The sequence below is a fragment of the Erinaceus europaeus genome, chromosome 12, assembly GCF_950295315.1.
Source record: "Erinaceus europaeus chromosome 12, mEriEur2.1, whole genome shotgun sequence".
NCBI lineage: Eukaryota > Metazoa > Chordata > Mammalia > Eulipotyphla > Erinaceidae > Erinaceus > Erinaceus europaeus.
Genome location: NC_080173.1, coordinates 36,086,509 through 36,105,177, shown reverse-complemented (window position 1 = coordinate 36,105,177; position 18,669 = coordinate 36,086,509). Strand labels below are relative to the sequence as shown.

Sequence of the window (18,669 nt, the reverse complement as noted above, 5' to 3'; positions counted from 1 at the left end):
AACATACACAGCAAAGCAGTGCACTGTCCAAATGGGCTACTTTCGAGGCCCTTATTTAACTCTTAATGCATCTGTTTGAATTACTCAGGAGCACTCCAGTACACCACTTTATCTCATTTTAGCAATTATTATTAAAATTTTAAGATGAGTAATGTCAATATTTTACTTTTGTTATGAAGTAACTTTCCCTTTGGTCCTCAGCCTAGATGAGGACTGGGCAGTTGCATGCTATCATCAACTGCCCCCTCTGTGGAGTGATCAGAAGACTCGAGAATGTCTTCACCTGACTCACCTGACTTGTTATAGTCTTAATCCTTGGGCTCTTTTTCACATAGCTCCATTCAGAGTCCCTTGGGTGGACAGAGATGGCTATGCTTAAAAAAAAATCTAATGGAAGGAGTCATAAAATCAAAGACATAGGATGTACTAAATTATCTGATCTTTGTTCCTTCTTTATTTCTAAGACATTCAATTTATTTATTTTAAATAATTATGTTTTGGATAGGACAGAGAGAAATTGAAAGGGGTAAGGAAGGGACTGTCAGATAATGAGCTGTATTATTCCAACCTGAAGGTGGGGACTAGGAGCTTGAACCTGTGTCCCTGTACATTATAACATGTATGTTCTACCAAGTGTGCCACTGCCTGGCTCCTCTATACCTTCTTACAAGGGAATGAAATCAGAGATTGATGAGTACACAACCATGAAGAAAAGAGCACAGTGCCCAAAGAGGGTTGCCTTCTGCTCCCCTAGCCCCAGAGCTGGCAGGTAGGCTTAAGGCAAAGCCTGTTAGGTAAAGAGAGGAGAAAGAAAACACAAGCATTGAGATACCCACACCTCTTGGTTGCCTACCACCTTGTCCACATGCCCATTTGTGTTGCTAGAACAAGTGTCATAGCAGTTTCAGGTTTCTAGCCTGATTGCAGGAGATTGAGGTATAAAGCTACACACTACATGAGCTAGGAGCCTACAGACACTACAAAATAAGCCCAGCCAGCACCTCTTTCTTCCCTCCTCCGGGCTCTCCAAAGTCACCTTCTCAGCTAGAGTCCCTCCCAACAGGTGATAAAGAACTGATACAAGAAGTTCTTTTTGATGCCGTGGTGAGTGCTCCCATTGAAGCCTACTGGACCAGCCTCGCCCTCAACAAGTCCGAGTAAGTGGTTGCATGTGTCCCCCTTCCAGGGTCACTTCCCCATAAGCCACCCAGAATATTTTTATGGTGTAAGGAGCACAGCTGTTACCCCAAACTCCAAATCACAATTGTTAGAGCAGGTTAGCAACTTGGGCAGAGATAGCTAGCTCCTAGGTTTTATGGCTACTTTGTTGGAGTTTCAATAGGTAGAATTCAGTCTCTCCCCCCCCCCCCCAAAAAAAAGAATTCAGTTCTCAGAAGTAGGACCATACTTCCTGGAAGAGGAAAGCAGGAAAAGCTGTTTGTTTCCTACCCACTCAGGGCTCCTTCTACTTCATGAGCTGCTAGGGACTTGGGACCTGGACCCATTCAAGCTGTAAAGAGGGTGGAGCAGCAAGGGCTCTCCTTCTCTCTCTTCCTCTGTCTCTTTGTTTAGACTCCTATCAAGAGAAAAGTGAAGGTAAATAAAAGCAACAACACTCCTGCCCCCCCCCCCCCAAATAGCTTCTGGGTGTAGTGAAGTCATCATGCAGGCACTGAGTCCTAGCAATAACCCTGATGAGAAAAAATCGGCATGAATCATTAATTCAAGCAAACTGTTACCAGCAGCTAGGACATGGAAGCAAACTATAGTATTCTTTTATGCTTTTATTGTAGATTAAAATGATAGCTCTAAAGAAAGACCATTCCCTTTTTTGATGATATATGCACTTATAATATCCCACAACACAGGTTTGCCTTAAAGGTTGAATAAAGTGATTTTTTAAAAATATTTTTATTTATTTACTCAATTATTGAATGAAGACAAATAGAAACTGATATAGAAGGGGGAGAGAAAAGAGAGGAGAGAGAGAGAGAAAGAGAGCGAGGGAGAGAGAGAGAGACCGCTCAATCCTGCTTTACCACTTGTGAATCTTTTCCCCTGCAAGTGGATACTGGGGCTTGAACTGGGGTCCTTGGACATGGTAACATGTGTGCTCAATCAGGTGTGTCAATACTGGCCCCTTGAACAAAGTGATCTTATGTCTTTTAGTAAATGAATTTTTCTTGCTAAGGTTATTCTTGGGGCTGTTATGCATGGCATCCCACAAGGCTATTTAAAAAAAAATATTTACTTATTTTTGTTGCGCTTGTTGTTTTTATTGTTTGTTATTGTTATAGTTATTGTTATTCATGTTGTTGTTGTTGGATAGGACAGAGAGAAATGGAGAGAGGAGGGGAAGACAGAGGGGGCAGAGAAAGACAGACACCTGCAGACCTGCTTTACCACCTGTGAAGTGACCCCCTGCAGGTAGGGAGCTGGGGACTCAAACTGGGATCCTCATGCTGGTCCTTGCACTTATACCACATGCACTTAACCCACTACGCTACCGCCCGACTACCAAACAAGGCTATTTGAAGAATCCACATATTGACCAATCTTCTAGTGTTGGTGGTAAAGAAGATAAAAATCTATGCTCTGATAGATGTTGCCAATTGTTGCTCTCAAAACCATATTGAATTCAAGTCCTAGATGTTTCCAGACTGTGGGTACTACAGACTTGATATGGGGACTATACAGTGTGTGTGTAGTTGCTCATGACAGCTTCCACTTGGTAGCAACAATGTAAACAGCTCTGAGGATATTTCTTCCTTTCCTATTTCAGCCCATTCTCTCTGAATTTCCCTGGAATTATGAGATAATTTTGTGTCTGCAGTCTGAGGTGCATTTTTTCATGACATCTTTCTCTCTTCTTTTCTTTCTTTCTTTCTTCCTTTCTTTCTTTTTTATTTTAATTTTTATTTATAAAAAGGAAACACTGACAAAAAACATAGGATAAGAGGGTTACAATTTCACACAATTTCCACCACCAGAACTCCATATCCCACCCCCTCCCCTGCTAGCTTTCCTTTTCTTTATCCCTCTGGGAGTATGGACCCAGAGTCATTATGGGGTGCAGAAGGTGGAAGGTCTGGCTTCTGTAATTGCTTCCCAGATGACCATGGGTATTGGCAGGTCAATCCATACTCCCAGCCTTTCTCTCTCTTTTCCTTGTGGGGTGGGTTCTGGGGAAGCAGGGCTCCAGGACACATTGGTAAAGTCATCTGTCCAGGGAAGTCCACTTGGCATCCTGCTAGCATCTGGAACCTGGTGGATGAAAAAAGAGTTAACATATAGAGCCAAACAAATTATTGAATAATCATGAACCTAAAGGCTGGAATAGTTTAGATGATGAGTTGGGGGGGGGGGTCTCTGTTTTGTAGATAGTTAGTAGTCCTATTTTAGTTATAGTCCAAGGAGCCCATGACTATACTAGTTTTGTGTGTGTGTGTGTGTGTGTGTGTGTGTGTGTGTGTGTGTCTGTGTGTCAAAATGTTGTCATTCTGTTATTTATTTTTATTTTTTCATCACCAGGGCTTTAGTATTCTGGTTGACTTTATGGATAGATAGGAATAAACAACGGATTGGAGAGATAACATAATGGTTGTTCAAAAAGACTTTCATGCCTGAGGCTTTAGTGTCCTGGTTTTAATCTATCACACCACCTTAAGCCAGAACTGAGCAGTCCTTTGGTAAAAATAAACATAATAGTAATGGCTGAAAAAAGGAGACAGAAGCAGAGACAGGAAGAATGGGGTAAATATCACAGCACTGAATGGAACCTTCCCCTAGTTCAGTGAGGGCCAGGCTGACACCTATTTTGCATGCATGACAAGGCAGGTATACTATCCAGGTAAGTGATCTTGCTGATCCATTTTCGTTGTTGTTTTTATTGCTAGATCCACCAGGAAAATTTTTATAATGGCCTTGAATTGCATCCTTCACTTAACTTATGTATGCCTGCATATGTCTTTGTTTATGTAATTTCTTTTCAATGTCCAGGTTTCAAAAGTGATATATACATCACATATATATATATATATATATATATATATATATATATATATATATATATATATTTGCAAAACATCCCCTGAGACTTAAAACGCTCAACTGTTCTGTTTCAGGAATTCTGACAAGGGTGTGGAGGTGGCCTTTCTGGGTACTCGTACCGGACTCTCCAGGATCAACCTGTTTGTTGGAGCAGAACAGCTCACCAACCAGTAAGGAGGGATGCAGTGAACCCTATGAAAGGCAATCAAAAAAGAAGCTTATTCCAACCTTAGATCTCCCCACCAGTATAAACAGAATTCAGGCCAGCCCTGCCCTACATATGTCTCCTTTCTGTTCTGTGTCCACGTGTCTGTTGGACCTTCTGTAGTCCTTTCTTCGTCATAATTCCTGACTCTTGCCCACAGCACCGCCCACTGGCTTTAGAATCAGTGTCTCAAGTCTGCTGTTTGTTTCTGTGGGATTTAATAACCTCTGTACCTCAGCACTCAGCGAGAGGTCTAAAGAGCATCATGCCCAAGAGTGGGTGGTGTGAGGGTGCTTGGGCTGGACAATGTCTCTCTGTGCTTCCAGAGAGCACCCACCACATGGAGAGTGGGCAAGGTGACAGTGAACAAAGTATCAGAGAGATACCCTTTAAGCCTCAGCTCACTTCCCACAGAGAGCCTTGGGCCTTAATTCTTCAAAGCTGTTTTTGAGTTTGACTTGTGCTAGGTCTTCCCAATTTCTTTTCTTGGAAGCAAGAGGCATGATTAGGTAAGTGACATAGAGAGTCTGAAATTCAGAAAATTTGCAAGTGTATTATTGGAAATGCTAGGGAATTTCACATATGCTGCCCTTCAAGGAACATGGGATTAGCCAGTGCCCCAAATACCACCAGAATGGAAGAGTTTGGCCCAGCAGGGATCCAAGCAGGAGGGGAAGTGTCCCTTTCCACAGAGCTCAGTCCAGGGATGCTCTTGCCTGACACCCACCATCCAATAATGCTGTAAAGATAAGTGGGATGTGGATGTGTTGAGAGTGAATAATGACAAAGCAGTAACTTTTTTCTTTTTTTAAAAATCATTATTGAGGGATGAATGGTTTATAGTACAGTTGTTAATACATGGATACAATTTCTTATTTCCCTGTGATAAATAGATTTTTATTCACATAAAAAAGACTTTATCATTCTTGGCATCTCATATTTGTCATTTATGAAATTGTAGTTTTAATTATTTTCATTTAAAATATTCTTTAACCCTTTTTTTCTTTGCATTTATTTATTTTTATTGATTTAATAATGATCAACAAGACCATAGGATAAGAGGGATACAATTCCACACAATTCCCACAACCAGAGTTCCACATCCCAACCCCGCCACTGGAATTGTTCCTATTCTTTATTCCTCTGGGAGCATGGGCCCAGGATCATTATGGGGTACAGAAAATGGAAGGTCTGTAATTGCTTCTCCACTAGACATGGGCATTGGCAGGCCAATCCATACTCCCAGCCTGTTTGTATCTTTCCCTATTGGGGCAGAGCTCTGGAGGGGTGGGTGTTCCAGAGTACATTGGTGAAGTCATATGTCCAGTAGAGTCAGGTTGGCATCAGGGTAGCATCTGCAACTTGGTGGTGAAAAAGCATTAATATATAAAGCAGAAAAATTGTTTAATAATCAGGAATCTAAAGGTAAGACTATAGAAGATGAGATTTGGGGGGGTCTCCATTTTGGAAAGTAGCCCTTTATCTTTGAACGATTCTTTTCCCAGAGAGAAAATTTAATCCTGAGGCTCTGAGGTCTCAGTTTCAATCCCCAGCTGTAGGCATGAAGATAACCATAGCTTTCTCTTTGTAGGGTCCAGAGAGATAAAAAGGGGTCACAGGGATTGACTTTCTGAACCTCAAATGGAGAATACTTTGTTGGTTTTAATCAGTAAAACAAGCAAACAAGAGCAACCATAGTAAGACAAATCCCCTTGATGGTCTGATATTTGGGTTATTGTGATGGATTTGAAATAGGACAAGAGCTCACTCAAGATGACTGTGATACACACCTGTTGTCTGAATGTGTATCATATGGGGGTGCTAAATCCTTAGGGTAACTGTCAAGATAAAAAATGGTTGAAGCAAACTGATTTGGGAAGCCAATGAATGAGTACTCTTTGGATATCTGGAACAGTGAAATAATCCAGTTGTCAAAGAACTCATATCATTGATTCATCTAAATCACCTTGACTAGTATGACCTTAGAATCATTTACCTACTTACACATTCCAACTAAATGATCTTTGTTGAGAGCTTATTGTTTGAATCTATCCTATTAGCCAGGGCTAGAAAATATTCAGAATTATTTTTTTAATGAAAGAATAGGGCTGGGTTAGAGAGATACCTTTCGTGTCTGAGGCTCTGGGATCTCAGGTTCAATAAGCCAGAACTGAGCAGTACTCTGATAAAAGAAATAAAGGTAGTAATAATAAAATGCACACACACACACACACACACACACACACACACACACACACACACACACACACACACACACACCATACAAAGAAGAGTCCAAAGTGTTGAGGAGAAGATCAGTACGTGACTAAATGTTCCCATCCCAGAACCTTCTTCCACAAATGTTCTGTCTCCTGTTCCACCCCCTACTTTTGAAAGTTGGCTACTTGCAGTCCACACACTCTGATCTGCCACCAATACCAATATGACCTGTGTGTTCTGCTTCATCAGTCTGGCCAATTGGGCTCCATTTAGCACACACAGAGCATCCAGTAATGTTAGCCACTGTGGTAGAACTGCTGTTCTCCATTAGAGTCCTGTATGGGAGAGGACCCCTCAAACCACAAAGAATGAAGCACAACTCTTGAACTCTAAGAATCCCATGGATTTGTCCATGCCATTACAGTTGCACGGTGCTTTCACATATGATGTCAGGTGATTCCAGGAGCATACTGTGAGTGTAATATCATTGTTCCCATTTTTGCAGATCAGTGTAGGAGACAGAGACTCAATAACTGAATCTGGTAACTCACCCAAAGACTCTAAAACCTAGACCTGTCTCACACAAAAGCACAATCATTGCTAATGTCCAGAAACAGATTTTCCTCTGACCTAGAAGGTTCTTACTTTCTGAAAACATTTGAGGGGGTGGGACTCTAAAATCAGGTTATCTCTTTTTGTTTCCTTCAGAAACAAAATCTATAGCCTGGTAGTTGGCAGCAGGTGTTGAACACATAGGTGGGCTCAGTTCCAGTTTAGTTTCTTAAACTGATTTGAGGGTCACCTCAAATCTAGACAAGCTGGACTCCTACCTGCCACCATATGAAAGGTGCCCCACCCCCTTCCCCTCCTTATAGTACCACTGTATGAGCAGGCCTCTTTTCTCTGAATTTGATGCATACCACCCTGAACAGACTGACCTGAGTGAGAAAGCTCTGGCAGTTTCCTAAGGCTAGTGTGGAAGGAAGAGTTTGCCTTCCTGGGTCTGGGCTTCCTAGGCTGCTGCTCACACCTGCCCAGGTCAGGCTTGTGAAGGATCTCATGTCTGTAGCAAAGAAAACCAATAGCCTGAAAAGATCACACATTAACATTGTTGGGACCTGATGATTTTAGGATCAATATACATCCCCACTACTAAATCAGCACCAAGGGAAGCTTGTCTGTCAGGCTGAACCCAGGAGTGACCAGTAGATAGCATAGGGAGCTCCTCTTTTACCTGTATGACTCCACTCATTTTTTGTTTTTTTATTTCCTTTTTGTAGAGAGTGAGACACAGAGATAGAGAGAGAGAGACAGCAGCATTGCTCCACCATTCCTGAAGCTTCCCCCTCCTGCAGGTATTCCCATATGGTGACCAGAAGCTTGAACCCAGGTCCTTGTGTAGGTAACATGTATACTTTACCGGATGAGCCACCTCCTGGCCTCTCTTTGTACCATCTCAACCCTGCTTGACAGCCAACCTTCTGAATAATAGCAGAGTGTGTTGCCAACTGTGGAAAAAAAAGTCTTCCTATAGCGTTAAATCAACAGACTTATTGGTGGCTCTGTCATTGTCAGAATATTTTCCATTTAGTATTACCAGTTGTGCTAGCAAATCATTTTACAGGAGTATCCTGTAAATTAATTTGTAGCATGTGAAGTTGGCCATGATACAAAAGGAATCAGAAATAGTTGAGAAAAATGTTAGAAAAGATAGTGAATTGCCTTGAACAAGTGGGGCTCTTTAAGGATCAGGTTTGATTTATCCTGTTATTATCAGACATCATACTGAGTCATGCTGAAGAGTGCCAGACCCCAAAAGTGTCAAGGAATATAAGGTCTCTGTCCTTCGAGAAGAATTTGGGCATGCTGGTATAAGTTACAGCGAGACATATTTCAGTGTTAAGAACTTCCAGGGTGGCTACCAGTGATCTGGGTTTCTTCTCATAGGAATGAGCTCTACATCATTGGGAAATCAGGGGATCCTGGGTGTCCAAAACTTCAGAATACTTTGTCCTCACTTAGCAGCCAAGATCACATTGATTTCTAATAATCAGCTTAGTACATCAATCCAACTGTGCTAGACAGTGTAGAATTTAACTACTTTATCTTCTGTGTGTTCTAGCTCCGTGCTGCAAGTGATTAGACTGAAAGAGGTGCAGTTTCTGATTTAAGGGGTACTCTTTGTCCTATACTCTGACTGTCCCTTGATAGGACTCCCTTTCTGAAAGCTCTCTGCAACTAGCTGAGCTGTCATTTTTTTCTCCCAGAATTGGACGATTTACTTCTTGAGGCCTGCAGGTGCTAGGCAGGAGAGGTAAGTCTTCAGAGAGGAGTCAAGTCAGTGGAAAGTCAGTTTAAGAATCAGTGAGGTGGCACAATAGACAATACAATGGTCTCTTCAGAAGGAGGTCCTGAGTTCTGTCCCAAGCATTGTTGGTGTCAGGGTGATGTTCTGGTTCTCTTTCTGCCCTCTCTACATCATTAATTAATGAATCAAATCTTCAGAAACAAAACAAAAAGAAACAATCTGTGGACCTGTGGAAGGATGGAAAATTGTAAGCCAAAGCTCTTTCCCTCCAAGGGTGGCTTGGGTAGGTTGCTAAAAATGATCAGGTGAAAATGAAGTTGTCAAAGTGAGGGAGGAATGTTCAGGTACTTTTTGAAATGGGTGCATTTTGACAGGAAGAGAAAGCATCCAGACTTCTAGCTAGACCAAACTTCTGTGGGCTGGTGGCATTGGAGGGGACAGAGTCATAGCCAGTAAGTTTGGTTGAACAGTGTGCAGCCAGAGAGGAAGAGAAAGAGAGTAAAGATCTACCATGGCTTTTTCTGAAAAGAGTGAGATTTACTTGAGTTGCGTGTACAGTCAAGGGTATGTGACCAAATGTGTTCATGTTGCTTGCTTCAGACATTAAGATGGTTTGTTCATTGGATATCACTAGGTAAAGCCATTGCTCCAATTGAGAGTCTGACTGTAGTATTCTATAAGACATCTCATTCCTCTTGACATTCATTTATTTACTCACAAGAGGAGGAGAGAGACAGAGGACCAACTAGATCATCACTCTGGTACATGCAAGACCGGGGATCAAAGTCAGAACCTCATGCTTGAGAATCTAATGCTTCTTACACTGTGTCACTTCCCACACTGTGCTACAATGCGTTTTTCCACAATCTGGAGGCGTACCCTGTTATTCTAACCTTCTCTGCATTGAAAAAGACAGATTGGGGTTCTCAAAACAAATGCTGGTTTTACAAAGGCTGTTGGAATTTCCTCACATCTCGCTTTTCCTTGCTGAGAAATATCATGCTCTTCTTGCTCCTTCCCATTTCAAGGGACTTCTTGAAGGCTGGAGACAAGGAGAACATTTTTAATGCAGACCATTTCCCTCTCTGGTACCGGAGGGCAGCTGAGCAGATTCCAGGGAGCTTTGTCTACTCCATTCCATTTAGCACAGGTGGGTACCTTGTTGGAGGCTGGTCCTGGGGGGCTAGGAATGGTGGCACATGGCTTCCTGAATGCAGGAAGTTTCTGGAATTCAGTACATAATTAATGTTGAGTAGTGGCCCAGTGCTGAACTGGCCTATTCTGTAGACCATAAGTGAAATGAACTTTTATATAACCAAAGTCTTCCAAAATTACCATTTCAGGAAGTAGGGCTGGAGTTTTATATTGTGTAGAACTTAAATAAGAACTTACCAGTAGATTTATTTTAATGCTGTTACATTAAAGTTTACATTCAAGTTTCATAGCATTTAGAATAGTTTTGCTCAGAAAAAATACATAAATAATAATAATAATAATAACTAAGCCTGAAATCAGAATCATATAGACCTGTGGTGTCTTGACCAACACATCAGAGCTGATGGTATTGACACACTGTAAAAAAAAAAAAGTCTAATTAAAACTTTATCTCCTGCAGATTCATTTGCTATGTTTAGAAAGGTGTTGTACATATGATGAGTGACACAAGTAAACACTTCCCAGTAGCCACAGATTTCCTCAGAATCTGTGCTCCCTCTGTGGTGGTGAACAATTTAATGTGAAGAAACTAAATGGTCACCTAAAAAGGTGATTACTACCAAGATTGTGTTACCCGCGATGACCCAGCATAGGAGGGCACCTCAGGTTCTGGGAGCTGAGCCTCAGGGCATTCATTCTGTGGTTATAGAGACACTGTTAGTCTCTTAACATGTGCATGTCAACTATCTCTAGTCTGATCACAATTTTCCCTTTTAACAGGAGCCGTCAACAAAAGTAATGTGGTGACAGCAAGCACATCCATTCAGCTCCTGGATGAACGGAAGTCTCCTGTGGTGGCAGGTAAATGATGGATTTCAATCAATGAATGTAAAGTAGGTATGACAGTCCTTCACTGAGTCCCTCAACTACTACTGTGAGTATATTTACTCTCCAGAAGATAGGTTTTAAAAGATAAAAATAAGTTCTTCTTGTTCAGGTGGGTGTTAATCCTTATCAGCACCAGAATCTAACAACTGGGTGTGTTTGATTTGAAAGATGAAATTTCTCCTTTTAAAACCCTGAGATAGTGTTCTGGGAGGGGATTCAGTGGCTTGAGTAATGGACTTACACACTTGAGGTCTCAAGTTCGATTCCTGGCATTACATGTTCCAAGGATCTATCAGATTGATAAATACATATATTCTTTTAAAAACTGAGACATAAGAAGTGTTGTTCCTTGTAGAAAAGCATTCTTGATAGTTGCAGGAAGCATGGTAATGTAGAGAAAGGTCCAAATCTCTTCTTTAATACTAGGATAATAGTAGGCATACAAGGAAATTCTGGATGTGATTTACACCTACAGAGGTGAAGTGTTCTCTTCTCTGAAGAGTCTAAGACTTCATTTTCTGTCATCTTCACCGAGGCTTCATAATGCTAGACTAATTTTTTTCAGATTGAGAGATAGAGATAGATAGAGAGAAAGACACCACAGCACAGAAATTTCCATTAGTGCAATGGGGGCTTGGCTCAAACCTGGGACATGCCCATGACAAAGCAAATATACTTTTCAAATGAGTTATTTTGCTGGTTATAGCCCAAAGTTGTTTTTTTTTTTTTTATCACCTATTCCCAGTGGAGATTAGAGTTAGACGTGATTGTGGTCATAGGTTTGGGGAAAAGCCAAGGCATTTTATAATTGGCAGTACAGTCTTAAATTGTGAAATAAACTCTGTTTCTGGCTTTTGCCACTTCTCTCATCTTTCAAGAATAGCAGTGGGCATTTTGGGCTTGTTGAGGATTCTTGTTGGTAGCATTTAACCTAAAGGACCAGAAGCTGCCAAAAACTCTCCTTTGAGGACAGGTGCTGAGAAAAATGGAGCTTGAAAGCATATCTGGTGCTTTTTTAATATTTTTTATAAATAATTGTGAAACCCACTGATTGATAGATGGGATTGATTTGACAGCCTTCAAATTCCATCCTGATAGTCACTAGATATATCAAAGGGAGACAATGTTTACTAAGAAGTCACTCTACCCCTCCCCCAATAAATTGTACTTCAGAGTGACCATGCACATCAACTTCTTCTGTGTCTTCACTCACTAAAATATTTATGGGCAAGAATGCAGATGGAGCAGATATTCTTCAAGTGGTTATTCTTTGGCTAGGAAACACTGGCAGTTTAATACCCCCACTTCATTTTTGACTTAATCTATGCATTATAATTAGATTAGCAAGAATTGGAAGATTTGGGGGACAGTTGCCCTGGTGATTTCTGGATCGTGGGGTCTGGCAGGAAGACAGTCTTAGGTATATGACCTATAACTCATCTTGAACTTGGCAGATCTATAACTAATCAGCCAGTAGATAAAGGCTCTAAAGATTCATGATTGCTGTCTTCAAATTTTATCACTTAACATCTCATGTTCCTTGAGGAAAGTAGGAAACAGGATCATTTAACTCAGGAAGATTTATTTTTTCTTAGAGGAGATTAGACTTGCTTACCACCAGGCTAGCCCAGCCAGCTTGTTCTGGAGATATGCTATGTCCCTGAAACTGGGACCATGCGCAACAGGTGTCCAAGACATTCTTGACTGAATTTTCTAGTTGTTTGAACTTTCCTTTTGAAACTTCTTTGGTTTTCTCATTAGGCAGTATGCCAGTAGCTATAAGACAACTGAACCTATCTCATTTATTTGGACTCAAGTGTACAGGCTATTCTCAGTTTTCCCCAAGTGTCTAATAGTACAGAGCTATCTATAACAGCTTGGGCAAAACATAGATTCAACCTGGGGATTCTATGTCTACGCTGAAGAAGAATATGATCTTTCCAGGTGGTTTGCTGATCTATTATTGACTTACATAGTAGGTCACAGCAGGTTTGACCCACCCTGGCAGGGTGAAAAAGAGATATTTCTTTCTAGTGCTTCTCAATACATGTCAACCAGTCCCCATTTTCAGAAGAAAGTCACATAGTCAGACAAAGAGACATGATTATTAGAGAAACTGTATTTAGTTTTTACCATGTAAAACTAATTATTCATAACCTTTTCTTCTTTTAATTTTTTATTATCTTTATTTATTTATTTATTGGATAAAGCCAGCCAGAAATCAAGAGGGAAGGGGGTGATAGACAGAGAGACACCTGCAGCACTGCTTCACCATTCGCAGAGCTTTCCTCCTGTAGGTGGGAACCAGGGACTCAAACCTGGGTCCTTGTGCATTGTAACATGTGAACTGACCCAGGTGCTCCTCCATCCATCCCCATCCATAGCCTTTTCTCTAAGTAGATTTAGTAGACATAAAGTGATACACAGCTGCTTGGGTTAGATCCTAAGGGCAGGTGTGGATGCCACATCATGAGGACTATGACCTCAAGAGGACCTCTCTGTATCCAACAGCAGAACAGCTGATTCAACTCTTCCCCTCAGCTTCCACTGTGTCTGGCTCACCAGTCATGTCACTGTGTGACTAGGTTTGGTGACTTTCTTCTGTCTGTTTCCTCAGTGTAAGCAGACACTGTTTACCATTCTAAGTTAAAGAAAGCTTCTTATAATTAGGGATGAAGCCTTGTTTGGGTAGGTGAATGTGAAGATGTGAGTGGGCCTGTCCCCCACCAATGTGCCTGCTGCAGCAGATGGGGAACAGCCAACTGGCAATAATTTGGGGCTTCAATGAAATCATGTATCAAGTTGAAATTTATCTGAAAGGAAAGGTATACAGCTTGGTGCATAATTATCAAGGACTTTTTTCAAAGGCCTGCTCTGCTCCCATGCCTAATCTGATATTCTCATGTTCATGCAGTGTGTATCTGTTTGAAACAGAAAGAGTGTCTTGTTTTGCTTAGTTTTATTCCCTTTATTTTCTTTTCTTTCCTTTTTTTTTTTTTTTGGTGTGTTTTCTTTTTAAAACAAAAGCATCTAGATACCCATCTGTCAATGACATGTTTGAAGAAAGGGCAGTCAGATTGGGCAGGGTTCCATTTATACATCAGCCCCAGTGCACAAATGGGCCATCCATCTTCTTGGCCTATGACATTGCTTACAGTCCTCCTCTTGAGGATTGTGCCAGCTCTCCAGCTGCCATGAATGTGCTGTGTACCCTTAATTGCTTTTCTGCTGCAAAGGAAGAAGTGCTAAGACTTTCTTTCTAATCTACCAAGTTTCTCCAAAGCCTTGGAACCTTCTCTGTGTGTCAGTCTTTACCCCATTTTTCTGTTGTTATTGGAATTAAAAGCCTTAGATTGCAAGGTTCATATAGATTTGTCATTCTCTCTATAACTTGATACATGTGTGATCTTAAGTCTCTTGAAGGTGTATCTGCAACATGGTTGGGCTAGCCTTAGTCTGGTTTTAATTTGTGGAAAATGTGAAAACAGAAACAAAAATTTGGGGGAGGATGTCCATTGTTATCTTCAATTCAGTAGCACTTACATTCATTCTTTCATCCAATAAGTATTTCCTGTGCTTCTGCTTTTACCAAGTACGCTAGATATAAATGAAGAATAACCAGACCCTGTCATTAACATTCTTCCCCTCACCCAGAGAACTGTAAAATAGCAACTCTTTTGAATACCATGTTTACACAAGGTAAAAACTTGATAAAATTATTGAGAAGCCTCCAGAGATCAAATACATTGTTATTTTATTTTTTATTATTATGAGAGAGAGAGAGAGAGAGAGAGAGAGAGAGAGAGGAGAGAGAAAGGAGAGAGAGGAGAGAGAGAGAAACTGACTGACCAAGACCAGAGCACTGAAGATTACCTCATCATGGTGGTGGGCCGGGTTTGAACTGGAGTTGCACACATGGTTAAGTAGTGCATTATGCAAGTGAGCTATTTTGCTGGTCCATAGACATTGTAATTTTTTGCCTCTTTTAAAAAATTTTTCTTTTATTTATTTATTCCCTTATGTTGCCCTTGTTGTTTTATTGTTGTAGTTATTATTGTTGTCCTTGTTGTTGGATAGGACAGAGAGAAATGGAGAGAGGAGGGGGAAGACAGAGAGGGGGAGAGAAAGATAGACACCTGCAGACCTGCTTCATCTCTTGTGAAGCGACTCCCCTGCAGGTGGGGAGCCAGACCTTGAACCGGGATCCTTACGCCGGTCCTTGTGCTTTGTGCCACCTGCGCTTAACCTGCTGCGCTACAGCCCAACTCCTGACTTTGTCATCTTTTAAAACACTTTTGTTTCTATACTGGATAGAGACAGCTAGAAATTGAGAGGGAAGGGGATGATAGAAAGGGAGAGACAGAGAGATACATGCAGACTTGCTTCACCACTTGCAAAGTTTTCTCCCTGAAAGAGGGGACTGAGAGCTTGAACCTGGGTCCTTGTACATTGTAGCATGTGCACACAACCAGGTGCACCACCACCCAGTCCCAAACTATTTCATTTTAATCTACTGTCCCTTACATCATAACCCAGTGGAGTACCTGGAGCATAATACTATAAGTTGGATAGAACTTAGAAACCTGCTTTGCCTTTATATAGTTACTAACCTGGGTTCTTAAATGACCTAGATCATAGAAGGCGTTGATTTCCTATTCCACTCCCAATGGAGAGACTGGGTCCTGTTGACCAAAGTTGTAGGTACTGCTTCCACCATGCAAGTTTGGGAAGGAATTGCCTGGAGAAGAAAAAAAAAACGTGCAAGTTAGACAAAGCAGTTTTCCTCTCCTTGGAATTGCCTGGAGAAGAAAAAAAAAAAACATGCAAGTTAGACAAAGCAGTTTTCCTCTCATCTCCCCATTCTTTTTCTAGACTCTCCTTATGATGATACACAATGTATAACCTTGATTTTTTTTAAAGAAGCTTAGATTTGTGAATTTTTAAGGAATAGAAAACAACATTTAAATTCTTGATATTTACTTTAAAATACAAATTTGACATCAACAGCTAAACTCTTTACTAAACATGCCAGTTTAATTACTTAAGTAATGAATATGGAGACAACACAATGGTTATACAAAAGACTTTCATGCCTGAGGCTCTAAGATCCCAAGTTCAAGCCCCTACACCACCATAAGCCAGAGTTAAGCAGTGTTCTTGTCTCTTTGAATTTTTCTCTCTGTATGTCTCTCTCATTTAGATAAAGTAAATAAAACATCTGTCTAAAAATGTAGTTAGTACTTTCTTAAGTAAATTTGAAAGTCTTCAAGAACAGTGATAGTTCCAACTACCTTCTCATTCCTGGTGCAAAGTACAAAGGACTGACATGCACTGAATTTGTCAGAAACGTTGACTAAATGAGTGAATTCACATTCATCTGTTATATGCAAATACATAAACTTGCAGAGTTTACTAACTAGACAACAGGAACACAATTCTTCTGAGGCATTTATCATCAGAACACCAAACCACCCTGTAATATGATCCAGACCAACATAAATGTTTTAAAGAATAGGAAAGTTATTTAGTGTCTCATCCTAACAGGAACTGTGTTGCCCCCGTGATTATCTTTGCATCAGCAGATGTCTTTTCTGAGATCCAAGTATCCAAGGTGATGATGCTTAAAACAGTTGATCTGATCATTGCCAGAAAGAGAAGTAGACAGTAGAGGCATTTGTTTCTTACAGAAACAGTTTTGTGACCACATTTATTAAGGCATAATTTACATTTCAAAATGCACTTATGTAACGCAAACAAGCTACAACTTTAAAAAAAAAATTCTATTTATAAAAAGGAAATATTGACTAAAGGATAGGATAAGAGGGCTACAAATTCACACAGTTCCCACCACCAGAAGTCTGTATCCCATCCCCTCTCCTGATAGCTTTCCTATTCTTTAACCCTCTGAGAGTATGGACCCAAGGTAGGATGCAGAAGGTAGACGGTCTGGCTTCTGTAATTGCTTCTCTGCTGAACATGAGCGTTGACAGGTCGATCCATACTCCCAGCCTGTCTTTCTCTTTCCCTATTGGGGAAAGGTTCCAGGGAAGCAGAGCTCCAGGGCACTGGTGTGTCGTATGCTTTACATTGGTTTGTTCTAGCCCTCCCCCGCCAAGAGAATTGGATCAGTCCAGTTAATTTTGCGGGCCCGCTTGGCCCCGCCCCAAGGAACCCCGAGAGAGGGTTCCTGAGTTCAAGAGTGCGAGAGTTTCAGAGGGTTCCCCAGTAAGAGAGTTCCAGAGTTCCAGAGTTGGAGAGTTCCTGAGTTCGAGAGTAAGAGGGAGTGCTTGTGCCGCCGCAAAGAGACAGCAGAGTTCTGTTTGGTAATTAGTTTGTCTTAGTTTATGAATCGTTTTTCGTGAATAAAGAAATACAGCTTCCCTGCCCAGCCGTTGTCTCCGCGTCTCTGTTACCCACCGTGAAGCTAGCCCAGCCAGCTGGAGCCATCCAGAATTTTAACAACACTGGTGGGGTTGTCTGTCCAGAGAAGTCTGGTCAGCATCCTGCTGGCATCTAGAACCTGCTGGTTGAAAAGAGAGTTAACATACAAAACCAAACAAATTGTTGACCAATCATGGACCTAAAGGCTGGAATAGTGCAGGTGAAGAGTTGGGGAGATCTCTGTTTTGTAGATAGCTAGTAGGCATATTTTAGTTATATTGCAAAGGGCCAGTGGCTATACTAGTTTTTTGTTTGTTTGTTTGTTTTGTTTGCCTGAGCCAGAAATCTGATATGCAGGTGGATCCTAATTATTATCTGGGGAGATGATGTCATGGCTGGCAGAAGAACCAGAAAGCTGGATCAGGGAAGAAAGTAGCTCCCAAATATGGGAAAGGTGTATAAATATTGTTTATTGTAAACCCCATCAATTTGATGTGATCTGGGGCCCATATTCAGCTTAGGAGCCTATGTGACCTCTGCATCCCTATAGATTTGAGGTCACATCCTGTGGTCCTAAGTAAGAACATTCCAAGCTGCCCCAATATCAGGACCCATCTTCCTCAGGTGTAGCATAGAGTATGTTGTCTAGCCTCCCTTCAGAGGATGGAACATTCTCTACCATTGTTGATCCAAGTTGAAGGCAAGGTCCTATGGGGGCCCACAAAAGGGTCTATTGTGTTGTTCCTGATAGAGATGACCGGTAACAATGGAGAGAGTGATTTATTCGAGGTCTGGGCCCATCATGTCTATTTGGGAATCTCAGGAATCCCCAATTAGGGCCCCAGCTGATGGGGTGGCCTGATAGTGACTAAAGAAAGGAAAGGTCTCACGTGAGTAATGAGAGTGAAGTGTTGACATTCCATGCCTGATATCTCTGGACACAGTCTGAAGAGAACCTTGCTGAGATGGTAGTCCTTGCATTGACTAGGTTGGGATTGATGGATGCAATATCATTTGGTATGAAATGAGAGAAGCATGCAGGAAAGTGAGCCCCAAGCTACAGGTTTCAGGACTAGGCTATATAGAGGAAACGGGAGGTTCCTGCTTTCTTAGGATTTAAGAAGACAATAGCTACTTCTTGCTATAATCACTTTATTTGGTAACTGGGTTAACTTTGAAAAATCCTTTGTTAGGATTTTCTATATCATACACAACATCACCATAATTTATGTCCTTTGACATTATTCGTATATAGCTATGCCACTGGTTGCTTCTGTTCTTCCTGGTCTAAGCTTTTAAGAGACTCAACATATCAAAGAGCAAGCCTATAAATTAAAAAGATTCTGTGATTTAAAAAGTTTGAGACATTAAATCAATCAATTTTCCCCTCTCATAGTAATTAAATAGTGATTTATCTGACTACAAATTGATAGGATTGTACATAAACACCATTCCCACCACT

The 18,669-nt window shown here is 41.1% G+C and overlaps 1 protein-coding gene across 3 annotated transcripts in view; it reads left to right on the top strand.

Moving 5' to 3' along the window:
• Window positions 1–18,669, top strand: part of CACNA2D3 (calcium voltage-gated channel auxiliary subunit alpha2delta 3) — a 1,089,122-nt gene that overhangs the window by 882,815 nt on the left and 187,638 nt on the right. For all 3 annotated transcript variants that reach the window (XM_060203105.1, XM_060203104.1, XM_060203106.1), the window contains exons 24-27: window positions 1,064–1,157; window positions 4,125–4,220; window positions 9,812–9,933; window positions 10,719–10,799. In XM_060203105.1, coding sequence (XP_060059088.1) covers window positions 1,064–1,157; window positions 4,125–4,220; window positions 9,812–9,933; window positions 10,719–10,799 — 393 coding nt within the window. The remainder of the gene's footprint in view (window positions 1–1,063; window positions 1,158–4,124; window positions 4,221–9,811; window positions 9,934–10,718; window positions 10,800–18,669) is intronic.